Genomic DNA, 16,526 nt, shown 5'->3' with positions numbered 1-16,526 from the left:
AACAGTCTCTTATGCTTTGGCTCTCTCCCACTCTAACCTCTTTTTTTTTTTTTCCTTCCCCTCCCCCATGGGTTTCTGTTACGTTTCTCAGGATCCACATAAGAGTGAAACCATATGGTATCTGTCTTTCTCTGTATGGCTTATTTCACTTAGCATAACACTCTCCAGTTCCATCCATGTTGCTACAAAAGGCCATATTTCATTTTTTCTCATTGCCATGTAGTATTCCATTGTGTATATAAACCACAATTTCTTTATCCATTCATCAGTTGATGGACATTTAGGCTCTTTCCATAATTTGGCTATTGTTGAGAGTGCTGCTATAAACATTGGGGTACAAGTGCCCCTATGCATCAGTACTCCTGTATCCCTTGGATAAATTCCTAGCAGTGCTATTGCTGGGTCATAGGGTAGGTCTATTTTTAATTTTCTGAGGAACCTCCACACCGCTTTCCAGAGCGGCTGCACCAATTTGCATTCCCACCAACAGTGCAAGAGGGTTCCTGTTTCTCCACATCCTCTCCAGCATCTATAGTCCCCTGATTTCTTCATTTTGGCCACTCTGACTGGCGTGAGGTGGTATCTGAGTGTGGTTTTGATTTGTATTTCCCTGATAAGGAGCGACGTTGAACATCTTTTCATGTGCCTGTTGGCCATCCGGATGTCTTCTTTAGAGAAGTGTCTATTCATGTTTTCTGCCCATTTCTTCACTGGGTTATTTGTTTTTCGGGTGTGGAGTTTGATGAGCTCTTTATAGATTTTGGATACTAGCCCTTTGTCCGATGTGTCATTTGCAAATATCTTTTCCCATTCCGTTGGTTGCCTTTTAGTTTTGTTGGTTGTTTCCTTTGCTGTGAAGAAGCTTTTTATCTTCATAAGGTCCCAGTAATTCACTTTTGCTTTTAATTCCCTTGCCTTTGGGGATGTGCCGAGTAAGAGATTGCTACGGCTGAGGTCAGAGAGGTCTTTTCCTGCTTTCTCCTCTAAGGTTTTGATGGTTTCCTGTCTCACATTCAGGTCCTTTATCCATTTTGAGTTTATTTTTGTGAATGGTGTGAGAAAGTGGTCTAGTTTCAACCTTCTGCATGTTGCTGTCCAGTTCTCCCAGCACCGTTTGTTAAAGAGACTGTCTTTTTTCCATTGGATGTTCTTTCCTGCTTTGTCAAAGATGAGTTGGCCATACGTTTGTGGGTCTAGTTCTGGGGTTTCTATTCTATTCCATTGGTCTATGTGTCTGTTTTTATGCCAATACCATGCTGTCTTGATGATGACAGCTTTGTAGTAGAGGCTAAAGTCTGGGATTGTGATGCCTCCTGCTTTGGTCTTCTTCTTCAAAATGACTTTGGCTATTCGGGGCCTTTTGTGGTTCCATATGAATTTTAGGATTGCTTGTTCTAGTTTCGAGAAGAATGCTGGTGCAATTTTGATTGGGATTGCATTGAATGTGTAGATAGCTTTGGGTAGTATTGACATTTTGACAATATTTATTCTTCCAATCCATGAGCAGGGAATGTCTTTCCATTTCTTTATATCTTCTTCAATTACCTGCATAAGCTTTCTATAGTTTTCAGCATACAGATCTTTTACATCTTTGGTTAGATTTATTCCTAGGTATTTTATGCTTCTTGGTGCAATTGTGAATGGGATCAGTTTCTTCATTTGTCTTTCTGTTGCTTCATTGTTAGTGTATAAGAATGCAACTGATTTCTGCACATTGATTTTGTATCCTGCAACTTTGCTGAATTCATGTATCAGTTCTAGCAGACTTTTGGTGGAGTCTATTGGATTTTCCATGTATAATATCATGTCATCTGCAAAAAGCGAAAGCTTGACTTCATCTTTGCCAATTTTGATGCCTTTGATTTCCTTTTGTTGTCTGATTGCTGATGCTAGAACTTCCAGCACTATATTAAACAACAGCGGTGAGAGTGGGCATCCCTGTCGTGTTCCTGATCTCAGGGAAAAAGCTCTCAGTTTTTCCCCGTTGAGGATGATGTTAGCTGTGGGCTTTTCATAAATGGCCTTTATGATCTTTAAGTATGTTCCTTCTATCCCGACTTTCTCAAGGGTTTTTATTAAGAAATGGTGCTGGATTTTGTCAAAGGCCTTTTCTGCATCGATTGACAGGATCATATGGTTCTTCTCTTTTTTTTTGTTAATGTGATGTATCACGTTGATCGATTTGCGAATGTTGAACCAGCCCTGCATCCCAGGAATGAATCCCACTTGATCATGGTGAATCATTCTTTTTATATGCTGTTGAATTCGATTTGCTAGTATCTTATTGAGAATTTTTGCATCCATATTCATCAGAGATATTGGCCTGTAGTTCTCTTTTTTTACTGGGTCTCTGTCTGGTTTAGGAATCAAAGTAATACTGGCTTCATAGAATGAGTCTGGAAGTTTTCCTTCCCTTTCTATTTCTTGGAATAGCTTGAGAAGGATAGGTATTATCTCTGCTTTAAACGTCTGGTAGAACTCCCCTGGGAATCCATTTGGTCCTGGACTCTTATTTGTTGGGAGATTTTTGATAACCGATTCAATTTCTTCGCTGGTTATGGGTCTGTTCAAGCTTTCTATTTCCTCCTGATTGAGTTTTGGAAGAGTGTGGGTGTTTAGGAATTTGTCCATTTCTTCCAGGTTGTCCAATTTGTTGGCATATAATTTTTCATAGTATTCCCTGATAATTGTTTGTATCTCTGAGGGATTGGTTGTAATAATTCCATTTTCATTCATGATTTTATCTATTTGGGTCATCTCCCTTTTCTTTTTGAGAAGCCTGGCTAGAGGTTTGTCAATTTTGTTTATTTTTTCAAAAAACCAACTCTTGGTTTCGTTGATCTGCTCTACCGTTTTTTTAGATTCTATATTGTTTATTTCTGCTCTGATCTTTATTATTTCTCTTCTTCTGCTGGGTTTAGGCTGCCTTTGCTGTTCTGCTTCTATTTCCTTTAGGTGTGCTGTTAGATTTTGTATTTGGGATTTTTCTTGTTTCTTGAGATAGGCCTGGATTGCGATGTATTTTCCTCTCAGGACTGCCTTCGCTGCGTCCCAAAGCGTATGGATTGTTGTATTTTCATTTTCGTTTGTTTCCATATATTTTTTAATTTCTTCTCTAATTGCCTGGTTGACCCACTCATTCGTTAGTAGGGTGTTCTTTAACCTCCATGCTTTTGGAGGTTTTCCAGACTTTTTCCTGTGGTTGATTTCAAGCTTCATAGCATTGTGGTCTGAAAGTATGCATGGTATAATTTCAATTCTTGTAAACTTATGAAGGGCTGTTTTGTGACCCAGTATATGATCTATCTTGGAGAATGTTCCATGTGCACTCGAGAAGAAAGTATATTCTGTTGCTTTGGGATGCAGAGTTCTAAATATATCTGTCAAGTCCATCTGATCCAATGTATCATTCAGGGCCCTTGTTTCTTTATTGACTGTGTGTCTAGATGATCTATCCATTTCTGTAAGTGGGGTGTTAAAGTCCCCTGCAATGACCACATTCTTATCAATAAGGTTGCTTATGTTTATGAGTAATTGTTTTATATATCTGGGGGCTCGGGTATTTGGCGCATAGACATTTATAATAGTTAGCTCTTCCTGGTGGATAGACCCTGTGATTATTATATAATGCCCTTCTTCATCTCTTGTTACAGCCTTTAATTTAAAGTCTAGTTTGTCTGATATAAGTATGGCTACTCCAGCTTTCTTTTGGCTTCCAGTAGCATGATAAATAGTTCTCCATCCCCTCACTCTCAATCTAAAGGTGTCCTCAGATCTAAAATGAGTCTCTTGTAGACAGCAAATAGATGGGTCTTGTTTTTGTATCCATTCTGATACCCTATGTCTTTTAGTTGGTGCATTTAATCCATTTACATTCAGTGTTATTATAGAAAGATATGGGTTTAGAGTCATTGTGATGTCTGTATGTTTTATGCTTGTAGTGATGTCTCTGGTACTTTGTCTCACAGGATCCCCCTTAGGATCTCTTGTAGGGCTGGTTTCATGGTGACAAATTCCTTCAGTTTTTGTTTGTTTGGGAAGACCTTTATCTCTCCTTCTATTCTAAATGACAGACTTGCTGGATAAAGGATTCTCGGCTGCATAATTTTTTTCTGTTCATCACATTGAAGATCTCCTGCCATTCCTTTCTGGCCTGCCAAGTTTCAAAGGAGAGATCAGTCACGAGTCTTATAGGTCTCCCTTTATATGTGAGGGCACGTTTATCCCTTGCTGCTTTCAGAATTTTCTCTTTATCCTTGTATTTTGCCAGTTTCACTATGATATGTCGTGCAGAAGATCGATTCAAGTTACGTCTGAAGGGAGTTCTCTGTGCCTCTTGGATTTCAATGCCTTTTTCCTTCCCCAGTTCAGGGAAGTTCTCAGCTATAATTTCTTCAAGTACCCCTTCAGCACCTTTCCCTCTCTCTTCCTCCTCTGGGATACCAATTATGCGTATATTATTTCTTTTTAGTGTATCACTTAGTTCTCTAATTTTCCCCTCATACTCCTGGATTTTTTTATCTCTCTTTCTTTCAGCTTCCTCTTTCTCCATAACTTTATCTTCTAGTTCGCCTATTCTCTCCTCTGCCTCTTCAAGCTGAGCCGTCGTGGTTTCCATTTTGTTTTGCATTTCGTTTAAAGCGTTTTTCAGCTCCTCGTGACTGGTCCTTAGTCCCTTGATCTCTGTAGCAAGAGATTCTCTGCTGTCCTGTATACTGTTTTCAAGCCCAGCGATTAATTTTATGACTATTATTCTAAATTCACTTTCTGTTATATTATTTAAATCCTTTTTGATCAGTTCATTCGCTGTTGTTATTTCCTGGAGATTCTTCTGAGGGGAATTCTTCCGTTTGGTCATTTTGGATAGTCCCTGGAGTGGTGAGGACCTGCAGGGCACTTCCCCTGTGCTGTGGTGTATAACTGGAGTTGGTGGGCGGGGCCGCAGTCCGACCCGATGTCTGCCCCCAGCCCACTGCTGGGGCCACAGTCAGACTGGTGTGTGCCTTCTCTTCCCCTCTCCTAGGGGCGGGATTCACTGTGGGGTGGCGTGTCCCGTCTGGGCTACTTGCACACTGCCAGGCTTGTGTTGCTGGGGATCTGGCCTATTAGCTGGGGTGGGTAGGCAAGGTGCACGGGGGCAGGAGGGGCAGGCTTAGCTCGCTTTTCCTTAGGTGCTCCACTTCAGGAGGGGCCCTGTGGCAGCGGGAGGGAGTCAGATCCGCTGCCGGAGGTTTGGCTCCGCAGATGCACAGAGTTTGGTGTTTGCGCTGCGCGAGCAAGTTCCCTGGCAGGAACTGGTTCCCTTTGGGATTTTGGCTGGGGGATGGGCAAGGGAGATGGCGCTGGCGAGCGCCTTTGTTCCCCGCCAAGCTGAGCTCTGCCGTCCGTCCGGGGGCTCAGCAACTCTCCCTCCCTTTGTCCTCCAGCCTTCCCGCTTTCTGAGCAGAGCTGTTAACTTATGACCTCCCAGACGCTAAGTCGCGCTTGCTGTCAGAACACAGTCCGTCCGGCCCCTTCGCTTTTGCCAGCCAGACTCGGGGGCTCCGCTTGGCCGGCGAGCCGCCCCTCCGCCCCGGCTCCCTCCCGCCAGTCCGTGGAGCGCGCACCGCCTCGCAGCCCTTCCTACCCTCTTCCGTGGGCCTCTCGTCTGCGCTTGGCTCCGGAGACTCCGTTCTGCTAATCCTCTGGTGGTTTTCTGGGTTCTTTAGGCAGGTGTAGGTGGAATCTAAGTGATCAGCAGGACGCGCGGTGAGCCCAGCGTCCTCCTACGCCGCCATCTTCCGGACTCTCCCCAATGTTTATTTATTTTTGAGAGAGACAGAGTGAGACCAGGTAAGGGGCAGAGAGAAAGGGAGACACAGAATCAGAAGCAGGCTCCAGGCCCTGAGCTGTCAGCGCAGAGCCCAATGTGGGGCCAGAACCCACGAATCACGAGATCATGACCTGAGCAGAAGTCAGACACTTAACTGACTGAGCCACCCAGGTGCCTCGCCTTTTTTTTTTTTTTTTTTCAACGTTTTTTTATTTATTTTTGGGACAGAGAGAGACAGAGCATGAACGGGGGAGAGGCAGAGAGAGAGGGAGACACAGAATCGGAAACAGGCTCCAGGCTCCGAGCCATCGGCCCAGAGCCTGACGCGGGGCTCGAACTCACGGACCGCGAGATCGTGACCTGGCTGAAGTCGGAGGCTTAACCGACTGCGCCACCCAGGTGCCCCTTAAAGAACTTTATATAAATGGAATCACAGAGTACTCATTTTTGTGTGTCTGGTTTCTGTCACTCAGCATAATGTTTTTGACATGCATCCAGATAGTTGCATACAACAGTAATTAATTTGTTTATTTTTCTTGTTGGGTAGTAGCTTCTTTAAATCTTTAAGAATCAGAGTTTGATTTTTAGTTTTTCATCTTTCCTCTACCCCTGCTTTGTGGCCAAGCCCTCACTTTCTACCTTTAGTGATTTTTGAGCACAAAGAGTGTGTTCTTTTATGCAAAAAAACAAAAACAAAACAGAACCCAGAGCCAGTGGCCCTGTGGCCACCTTCCTGTGTTCCAACTATGTTTCCTTGGACCCTTCTAAAAATGGTAGCGAGGGGCTGTCCTTAATCATTTCCTGACACTTCCATCTAAAAGAGAGAAAATGCACACATTTCATAGCTCCTTGTCCAGTGTGAAATTCTGGCCAGCTTGGTCTTTGGGAACTTGTGGACTTCCTGTTAGGGGTCCCTGGTCTCCTGCATGGGGCTGCTAGGGCCATAGCTGGCTTTAGTGGCTGTGCTGAGATGGCCCTTCATGGACTTCTTTTGTCTTCCAGGACAATCCTGAGAAGACAGAGGCATCAGAACGAGGGGACTTTTACATCACAGGGGACCGAGCCCACAAGGACAAGGATGGCTACTTTTGGTTCATGGGACGAAATGACGATGTGATCAATTCCTCAAGGTCAAGCTGTCTGCTCTTTCCTTCTCTCTTTGAAGCTTGGTGGGGCGGGTAGGTTACTTAGAAGAATTTGCTTTTCTCTTCCAGCTACCGGATTGGGCCTGTTGAAGTGGAAAGTGCCCTTGCCGAGCACCCAGCTGTCCTGGAGGCTGCTGTGGTCAGCAGTCCAGACCCCATCAGAGGGGAGGTAACTAGTCCATCCAAGAATATTTCCTTCTGGTTGTGTACCTGTTAGCACCCAGCAGAGTAAGATGGAAACTCCCCCATATCTTCCCCTGACTCCAGATATTACAAAGTCTGAGTGTCACCATCAGGCACACATTCCTTTGGTTAAGCATTACCCTCATGTATTTAGAGACAGACTGTCTAGAGGGACATGATAAGAAGATACCAACGCTTTGCTGTCAAGTGAACATAGAACTGGGTCCAAAAGAGGTGGACTGTTGGGCAGGAAATCTTGGTGAATGCAGGCTCTGTCATCCATCCTGGCCAATAAAGAGTACTTTCCCGTTTGCAGGTGAGGATATAGCAAGCATGCCAGACATGACTGCTGAGGAATATCCAACTTGAGGGAAGACACAGAAAGTATCCAAAGTGACCTTGATATAGCGGAAGGATGGGCCAAGTTTAATAAGCTGACCTTTCTTAGGAGAAATGAAAATTTCTTCCCATGGGTCCCAGCAGAATAGATAGAATGGGAGGATTAAGCCCATAGGCAGACCTATGTGTTTTTCACTGGCTGTAAATGCAACATAATCCTACTTATAGTGTAGTTACCTTATGAAAGTTAGTGCAAAATCGGGCTCTGTTCTCAGAAGCACCAGGGCCACAAGAGTGATTCTCATCTGGGCCCTGGACTACTCACAGCTGCATCATTTTGTTTAAAATACAAAATTTGTAGGGGTGTCTGTGTAGCTCAGTCAGTTAACTGTCCAGCTTTGGCTCAGGTCATGTTCTCACGGTAAGTTCAAGCCCCACGTCAGGCTCTGTACTGATAGCTCAGAGCCTGGAGCCTGCCTCAGATTCTGTGTATCCCTCTCTCTCTCTGCCCCTCTCCCACTCATGGTCTGTCTTTCTGTCCTTCTCAAAAATAAATAAACGTTTAAAAAAAATTTTTTTTACTACAGATTTCTAGACCTGAAGTTAGTCTTGCTGAATCAGAGCGATTGGGGATGCAGCCCAAGGCATCTTCATTTTGACCAGAAGCCCCTATCCAAGTGATCCTGGTGCCCATTAAACTTTCAGGCCACAGGCACCTGGGTGGCTCATTTGGTTAAGCATCTGACAATTGAATCAGCTCAGGTCACGATCTCACAGTTCATGACAGCACAGTCTGTTTGGGATTTTCTCTCTCCATCACTCTCTGCCCCTCCCTGCCATCTTAAAATAAATCAGTGAACATGAAAAAAAACTTTGAGGCCACTAATTTGGAAAAAGGGAGGTGGGAACCCCATGTCTGTGTTGGAGAAATCACAGCTGGAAAAGTACAGCTAGTTTTGTATGCCACAAATTAACTGGGGTTTGACAAATGGCTGTGTGCACAGTTAATCTGCTTATAGTACTCAGAACAGAGCCTGGCATGTAGAAGGTACTCAATAAATGTTTGGTAGTTTTAACAGCCAGAGAAAGCCCTTCCTAATAACCAGATCTGTTTGAACTTGGAATGGTAGTGAGATGCCCGCCTTTGGGAAGTATGCAAGGATGGTGAACCACCACCTAACAGGATGTTGTTGACTGAGCTATATGCTGGGGTGGATAAGCAACCTACTGGCCTTTGAACTCTTCCATTCCTATCAGAAACCATGTTCTGTTGTGCCTGAATTCAGGACTCCTCCTCCATGGCAGGAGGCAGCCTGCAAAGAAAGACGCAGGCAGAAACTACCAAGGTGCAGAATGTCTCTCAGGATGCCTGGCATGGAAGCTGTGCAGCAAAACGTTTGCTGATTGTAAACACTCATATATGCAGGCTCAGAAAGACCCATCTCCCCTTGGGAGAGTGGTCTGCATTTTCCCGAATCCTGCCTATCTGGGGCATTGCCAGTTACCTTTCTAGTCAGGAAGACCTGGAAGGTATGGACCCTAAGGAGTTTGTGAAGCTCTTTACTCCAAAGTATTTCCATTGGAAGAGAAGCCCATTGACTGCTAATGGTGTCATTTCAGGAAAGGAGAGAAGTTTGGGAAACAGGTAGGATCCTGGAATCATTCCATAAGAGCCAGTGCTTCCAATACTGTTCCTGGAAAGGAGGCAACAGGGCAAAAAAAATGATGTCGTCCATTTCGCTGGCTGAATCCTGCTGGCAGGATTTTCGTGCTGGGCTGGCAAGTGTAAGCACTTATTTACAAGGCTAGGTTAAGGAGAAAAGAGTTGTTATACAGGGCCTGATTCTTTCTGGTTTGGGGGGGTTTGTTTTTGGATTTTTTTTTTCTGGCAGGTGGTGAAGGCTTTTATAGTCCTTTCTCCAACTTACTCCTCTCAAGATCCAGAGAAACTAACTCGGGAGCTCCAGGAGCATGTGAAGAGGGTGACTGCTCCATACAAGTACCCCAGGAAGGTAAACATGGGGGTTCTAGGACATGATGAGCTGGGAAATCACCTAAGCACACACTAGGTGCCTTCTCTCTCAGGGTCAGGTGCTGGGGGGATGAAGATACAAATAACTCTACCTGCTGCTTCAGCCTTTTCTCCCTATTTCCCCATCGGGCCCACCCCAAACTACAGTTTGTTCTGACCCTAAAAAGTGGCATAAACCAGGTTTGGGGGGATGGTGCTGAATTGCTGCTGGCAAGGTCATATGCCCCAGGCCCTAGCCATTTTGGTCTTTGCCATTTGGAGCAATCTATGAATCACGGAGGTTTTCCAATGAAGCAGCAGAGGGTAATGACTCAAGACAGAAGTCTTTCTGGGAAATGATGATTTCAAAATGTTTTTGTTTATGGCCACTAGGTGACCTTTGTTTCAGAACTGCCCAAGACGGTTTCTGGAAAGATCCAAAGGAGTAAATTGAGAAGCCAAGAGTGGGGGGAGACGAGAGGCAGCCCACGAAAGACCCCATAGGCCTCAGAAGCTTCTAAGAGGAGCTGGTGCGATCACTGGTTAGTCCTTGTTTGGAGCATCATCCCTTCCACCTTACAGTATCAGAGGCTTTCAGTTCCACATGGGCATCTCCAGAATCATTGGAGGAACCTGGAGGACGCTGGAGGAAGAGAGCAGAAGAACATCACTAACCCAGAGTGTACATCCACCACCAGTCTAGTGGCGGTGTTTGGTGGCTTGACTTCCCCCTCCTCTGTCTGGAGGCATCCTCAGCAGCCGCCCACTGGTCTTCCTTCCAGCCGGCTCTCTGAAGGACAGGTCATCACAGAGTCAGGGCACCTGTGATCTCATTCACTGCCCGTTGGAGTATAACCACTCAACCCTTTTGATAAAGCCATTTGGTAATCACATCCAGGGTCATAAAAAATTGGTCATATCCTTTAGCTCAGAAATTCTGTTTAGCAGTCATTATAAAAGAAAGGAGTCAGGGGTGCCTGGGTGGCTCAGTTGGTGAAGCGTCCAAATCTTGGTTTCAGCTCAGGTCATGATTTCATGGTTCATGAGATAGACACCCACACTGGGCTCTGTGCTGACAGCTCGGAGCCTGCTTGGGATTCTCTCTGTCTCTCTGTCTCTCTCTCTCTGTGCCCCTCCCCTGCTCATATTCTGTCTCAAAATAAATAAATAAACTTAGGGAGAAAAAAAAGGAAGGAATTCAAAGGACATTTCTGGAGCATTGTGTTAAAACTGAAAAAAATTGAAAAATTCAGGGTCCAACCAATAAGGCAATGATTAACTCAAGTGTAATAGATTAACTCAATAAATATTGAGGCTTTAAAAAATATGCCTTGGGGAAAACTTGAGCTAAATTAATTTTAAATCAGAATAAAAACAGTATATGTATAGTGGAGAACCAAAACTTTGAAAGGGAAAGGGAAAACTATGGAAAAATGCCTGAAAGGAAATACTTGTGCTAAGAGCAATATTCCTGGGGATTGAAAATAGTGGACAATAGTTCTTTCCTTTCTGTGTGTTTCTTTATTTTCCTGGCTTTCTCAGTGAGTCTGTGTTAACTATTTTGTGCCTAACTATTTTGTTAACTATTATGTGCCTTATTCTTTTGATGAATAACATCAATGTCCGCACTGGACTGTAAGGCTAGAGTCATGGGCTGAATTGTGTCCCCCAAATTCATATGCTAAAGTACTAATCCCCAATACCTCAAGTTGTATTTGGAGATGGGGCCTTTAACGTGGTGAAATAATGAAAAAATTATTATTATTTTTTTTTTCCCAGTAAATTCATTTATTAGCAGTTTTCTTATTGGACTGCCATATCTACAACCAATGAGATTTTTATTCAAAATCAAATTTTTGTCAGCTTTGGTGAAGTATAGATTATATACAATGAAATTAATTAATTTAAAATGTATAAACTGATGAGTTTTGACAAATACATACAGCTGTATAATCAGTACCACAATCATGATAAGCAATTATGGTTTTTTGTTGTTGTTTGTTTTTGCAGTCAGTTCCCCAGATTCACTCTCTGATCCTTGGCAACTACTGATGTAGTTTCTATAACAATAGGTTTATATTTTTCTTAATGCTCTACAAATGAAATCAATTATGACCGAAGTATTTCACTTAGCATAACTTTTGAGATTGATCCATTGTGATAGCATGTATCAGTGATTCACTCCTTCACATTGTTTACAGTATCCCATTATATGTTTACATCACAATTTGCTTATGCTTCACTATTTGATGGACATGTGGGTTATTTGTAGTTTCAGCTATCATGAACAAATCTTCTAAGAATATTTACCTGAATTACTTATGGCAACATATATTTTTATTTATCTTCGGTCTGGAAGTGGAATTGCAGGGGGAAATGAAATATTTAATTTTAAAAGAATCTCCTAAACCATCTTCAGCCAAAGTGGCTGTACCATTTTGCATTACTACAAGCAATGTATGAAAATGCCAGTGCCACTGTATCTTCTAAACCCTAGAAAGTGTCAGTCTTTTCAATTTTAGGTTATGTAAAGGTGTCTTATTATGGTAACAATTTACATTATCCTAAGGGTTAATGACTTTATTAATTTCTAACATATTTTAATAAATAATGTATTACATCCTTTGTCATATTATGTATATAATTTGTCACCCACTTATCTTTTTTGGTAAAATATTTGTTCAGATCATTCGACGGTGTCTTAAATCATATTGACCTTCTTCACATTATTGAATACTAACAATGCTTTATATATGCTAGGTGCTAATTCTCTAGTGGTTATATGTTTGGCAAACAAATGTCTCTCAATTTTTAAACTATATTTTCATTTTCTTAATATTATTTTAAGAAAAAATGTTTTTAATTTGGAGAAGTCAATTTATAAAAGAAAAAATTATTTTAAAGAAACAACTCCCCCAAGCCACAATCTGCCTCCACAGACCAACACATCATCCCCCAAGTGCTAGTGTATTACATTGTGCCCAGGAAAGACATAAAGACCCAAAGCCGTGTCCCAGGCCCAGAAACAGAAAGAGGTGGTTCTGGGCAGCTGAGACCAGCCATGTGCAGCAAAGCAGATAAAAGCTCAAAGTGATCTTTAGTGCTGTTTGCCTGACCCCCAGCACCTCCATTCACCCACCAGTCAATATTTATGGAGCACCTGCTCAGTGCTGGGCTCTGGGAATACAATAAGAAGCAAAATCCAACTCAGTTGATACCTATGTGAGTCTGTTTGGGCTTTCATAACAAGTACCAAAGACTGTGTGGCTTTAACAACAGAAATTTATTTCCACAGTCCTGGAGGCTGGAAGTCCAAGTTCAAGGTGTCAGTGGGGTTAATTTAATTCTGAGACTTCTCTCCTTGGTTGTATGGCCATCCTCTCCTATGTCCTCACATGTTCCTCCCTCTTTTGTATGTGTCTATGTTCTAATATCCTCTTCTTATAAGAACACCAGTCAGATTAGATGAGGGCCTGGTGACCCCAGTTTAATCTAATCACCACGTTAAAGGCCCCATCTCCAAATACAACTTGAGGTATTGGGGATTAGTACTTTAGCATATGAATTTGGGGGACACAATTCAGCCCATGACTCTAGCCTTACAGTCCAGTGGGGACATTGATGTTATTCATCAAAAGAATAAGGCACATAATGCACAACTGTGATAAATGCCACGAGGGAAAGAGTTTAGATTAGAGTTTAGATCCCCATAGATTGAGGGGATTGATCAATCTATGGGAGGACTCAGGATATCAGGACAGCCTTCCATAAGGAAGTCCCTGGTGAACTGAGATTGAAAGGTGGAAGGAAACTAAGTAAAAAGATTGGGACCCAGTGTTCTGAATAAAGGATATAGCATGTGCAAAGGCCCTGAGGTGGGAGAGATAGGTTTGTGTTTCTAAGAACAGCTCACACTCAGCACCAGCTATGTCCAGACACAGTTCCAAATGTCTTAACTCTCAACCATCTTTTTGAATCGGTACTGATAACATACCTGCATTTTACAGGTAGAACAAAGAGGTTATGCAATTTGTAGTTCAGGATGGCTTGTTAGGAATTTTGTCTTCAACGAGTGCTAAGAAGCCCCTGAAGGTTTATGGCGTGAAATAATCCTCTTAAAGTTTCACTAGCTCTTAAAAAGAAAAAAAAAAAAAACCTTGTCAAAAGTGATTTACTTGTTTTTAAGTCTTTTGCCTTTATGGCATGGACAAATTCTCTTAATTTAATTTAATTTAATTTTTTTTTAATTCTCTTAATTTTAAAGGTGGAAATTCAGAGGGCTTTGGTGATTTACCCCAACCCAACAGGTTTGACTTTGCAACCCCATTAGTGTTCTTAGCAGGGGTTTGGAGTCATGTATAAGACACTGCTGGAATTCCTAATGAGCCCTGCAAATTGTCAGTTCCTTAAAAGCCAGGGACTTGGAACTGGAGTCTTCTCCTCTAAGCCCCTTGGCTGAGCCAGTCTGTTCTCTAGCGGTAATCAGAGCTCCCCACCCAGGGTCCTTTGTCCAGACTTCAGTCAGTATAAGCCAAGGATGATGAAGGGCAGGGGTGGAGGCATGGGGAGGCCCACTCACCCTCCCCCAAGAACCCTCCCAAACTGATACCCTTGACAGCCCCTCCCCCCTTCAGCCATTTCTCCCACAGTCGCCCCAGCCCAGCTTGTCTCCAAAACGAAAAAGGCAAAACTCAGCTGCAGCTGCACCCTTGGGAGCCAGGCACCAGCTCCCCACACTTCCCCACCAGCAGCCCCAGCCTTAGAAGTCATTGTAATCACAACAGCCACAAGAACTGCTACCATCCCTCTGTTGACTATTTATTCTGTGCCAGGCATTGTGCTAGATGCTCTGCTAAAGTCCTCTAACTCTGTTATTTCTCACCTTCACTCACTCCCATGTTACCTTCAGAAATGTGGCTGTCTCCACATACCATCTGTGCTATAAATCAACTCACATTTAAACAAAAGTATCTTCACCCTAAGCAGTATATATATGTTAGAGGATGAGTCCGGAGTCCTGTTCATTTTTTTCCTCATGCATTTGTGCATCAAAAAAAAAAAAAAAAAAAAAAAAGTGAACGTGAACACTGCTCAAGCAAAATCATCTTGCAAGAGCCATCTTGGGGAAAACAGATCCAAGCAGTTTTCCACTCGAATCCTGAGAAGAGAGCATTAAAATCACTATTTAACAAATGGAACGACTGAAGCCGGGGACATTTTGCACAGCAGCCCCTCCCTGGGTCTCCACCTCTGTCCTTTCTCTGCCCAGACCTCTGCCCACCTTTTCCAGGTTCCCATCTCTTTCTCCTCACACTCTTCACCCTGTTCCTTTTCTTATTATTATTTCTTTTAGTTTTTATTTTAATTCCAGTTCGTTAACATACAGTGTTGTATTAGTTTCAGGGATACGATATTAGTGATTCAACAGTTCCATACAGTACCCAGGGCTCATCATGCCAAGTGCACCCCTTAATCCCCATCGCCTATTTCACCCATCTCCCCACCCCCCTCCCCTCTGGTAACCACCAGTTTGATCACTATAGTGAGAGTCTGTTTCTTGGTTTATTTCTTTCTCTTTTTCCTTTGCTTCTTTGTTTTGTTCCTTAAATTCCACTTATGAGTGGAATCATGGTATTTGTCTTTCTCTGACAGATTTATTTCACTTAGAAATGCACTCTCTAGCTCCATCCATGTCATTGCAAATGGCAAGATTTCATTATTTTTGATGGCTGAGTAGTTCTTGGTTTTTTAAAAAAATTTTTAAATGTTTTATTCAGTTTTAGAGAGAGAGATGGAGACAGAGAGATACAGAGCATGAACAGGGGAAGGGCAGAGAGAGAGAGAGAGAGAGAGAGAGAATCTGAAGCAGATTCCAGGTTCCAAGCTGTCAGCACAGAGTCTGATGCAGGGCTGGAACCCACGAATGGTGAAATCATGACCTGAGCTGAAATCAGATACTCAGCCGACTGAGCCACCCAGGCGCCCCTAGAGTCGTTCTATTTTTAATTTTTTTAAGGGAACCTCCACATTGTTTTTCCAAGTGGCTGCTCCACTGTGCATTGCCACCAACAGTGCACTAGGGTTCCTTTTTTTCCACATCCTTACTAATACCTGTTGTTTCTTGTGTTGTTGTTTCTAATCATTCTGACAGGTGTGAGGTGATACCTCATTGTGGTTTTGATTCGCATTTCCCTGATGATAAGTATCTTTTCATGTGTCTGTTGGCCATCTGGATGTCTTCTTTGGAGAAATGTCTGTTCATGTCTTCTGCCCATTTTTAATCAGATTATTTGTTTTTTGAGTGTTAAGTTTGATAAGTTCTTTATATATTTTGGATACAAACCCTTTATCTGATAGGTCATTTGCAAATATCTTCTCCCATTCCATAGGTTGCCTTTTAGTTTTTTGGTTGTTGCCTTCACTGTGCAGAAGCTTTTTATATTTATTTATTTATTTATTTATTTATTTATTTATTTATAAATGTTTATTTATTTTTGACAGGGAAACATAGCGTGAGTGGGGGAGGAGCAGAGAGCTACACACACACAGAATCCAAGGCAGGCTTCAGGCTCTCAGCTGTCAGCACAGAGCCCGATGTGGAGCTTGAACTCACGAATCATGAGATCATGACCTGAGCTGAGGTCGGACGCTTAACTGACTGAGCCACCCAGGCACCCCAGAAGCTATTTATTTTGGTGAAGTCCCAATAGTTGATTTTTGCTTTTCTTTCCTTTGCCTCTGGACACATACCTAGAAAAAAGTTGCTGTGGCCATGTCAAAGAGATTACTGCCTATGTTCTCTTCTAGGCTTTTTATGGTTTCAGGTCTCACATTTAGGTTGTTAATCCATTTTGAATTTATTCTTGTGTATGGTGTAAGAAAGTAGTATCTTTGTTCACTCACTTTGCCTATCCCTGGCCAGAGGGCTCAACTATACTGAGGCTCAGCTTTTAAGTCATTTATTGTGCAAAGCTTTCCCTGAGCCCATGTTAAGGATCTTTTGGGGGGAATCCCAGGACACCCCCTAACCACACGG

General features: G+C 42.8%; 1 protein-coding gene across 4 annotated transcripts in view; it reads left to right on the top strand.

Moving 5' to 3' along the window:
- Positions 1-10,516, top strand: part of ACSM5 (acyl-CoA synthetase medium chain family member 5) — a 33,586-nt gene extending 23,070 nt beyond the window's left edge. For 3 of the 4 annotated variants that reach the window (XM_042971881.1, XM_042971883.1, XM_007087289.3), the window contains 4 exons: positions 6,815-6,942; positions 7,027-7,126; positions 9,372-9,491; positions 9,884-10,516. In XM_042971881.1, coding sequence (XP_042827815.1) covers positions 6,815-6,942; positions 7,027-7,126; positions 9,372-9,491; positions 9,884-9,994 — 459 coding nt within the window. In that variant the 3' untranslated portion in view covers positions 9,995-10,516. The remainder of the gene's footprint in view (positions 1-6,814; positions 6,943-7,026; positions 7,127-9,371; positions 9,492-9,883) is intronic. The other variant, XM_042971882.1, reaches the window with a different exon arrangement.
- The last annotated feature ends 6,010 nt before the right edge of the window (positions 10,517-16,526 follow it).

The sequence above is a fragment of the Panthera tigris genome, chromosome E3 (assembly GCF_018350195.1).
Source record: "Panthera tigris isolate Pti1 chromosome E3, P.tigris_Pti1_mat1.1, whole genome shotgun sequence".
Lineage (NCBI taxonomy): Eukaryota > Metazoa > Chordata > Mammalia > Carnivora > Felidae > Panthera > Panthera tigris.
The sequence above is the reverse complement of the archived record's forward strand: the minus strand, read 5'-3'. Positions and strand labels throughout refer to the sequence as shown.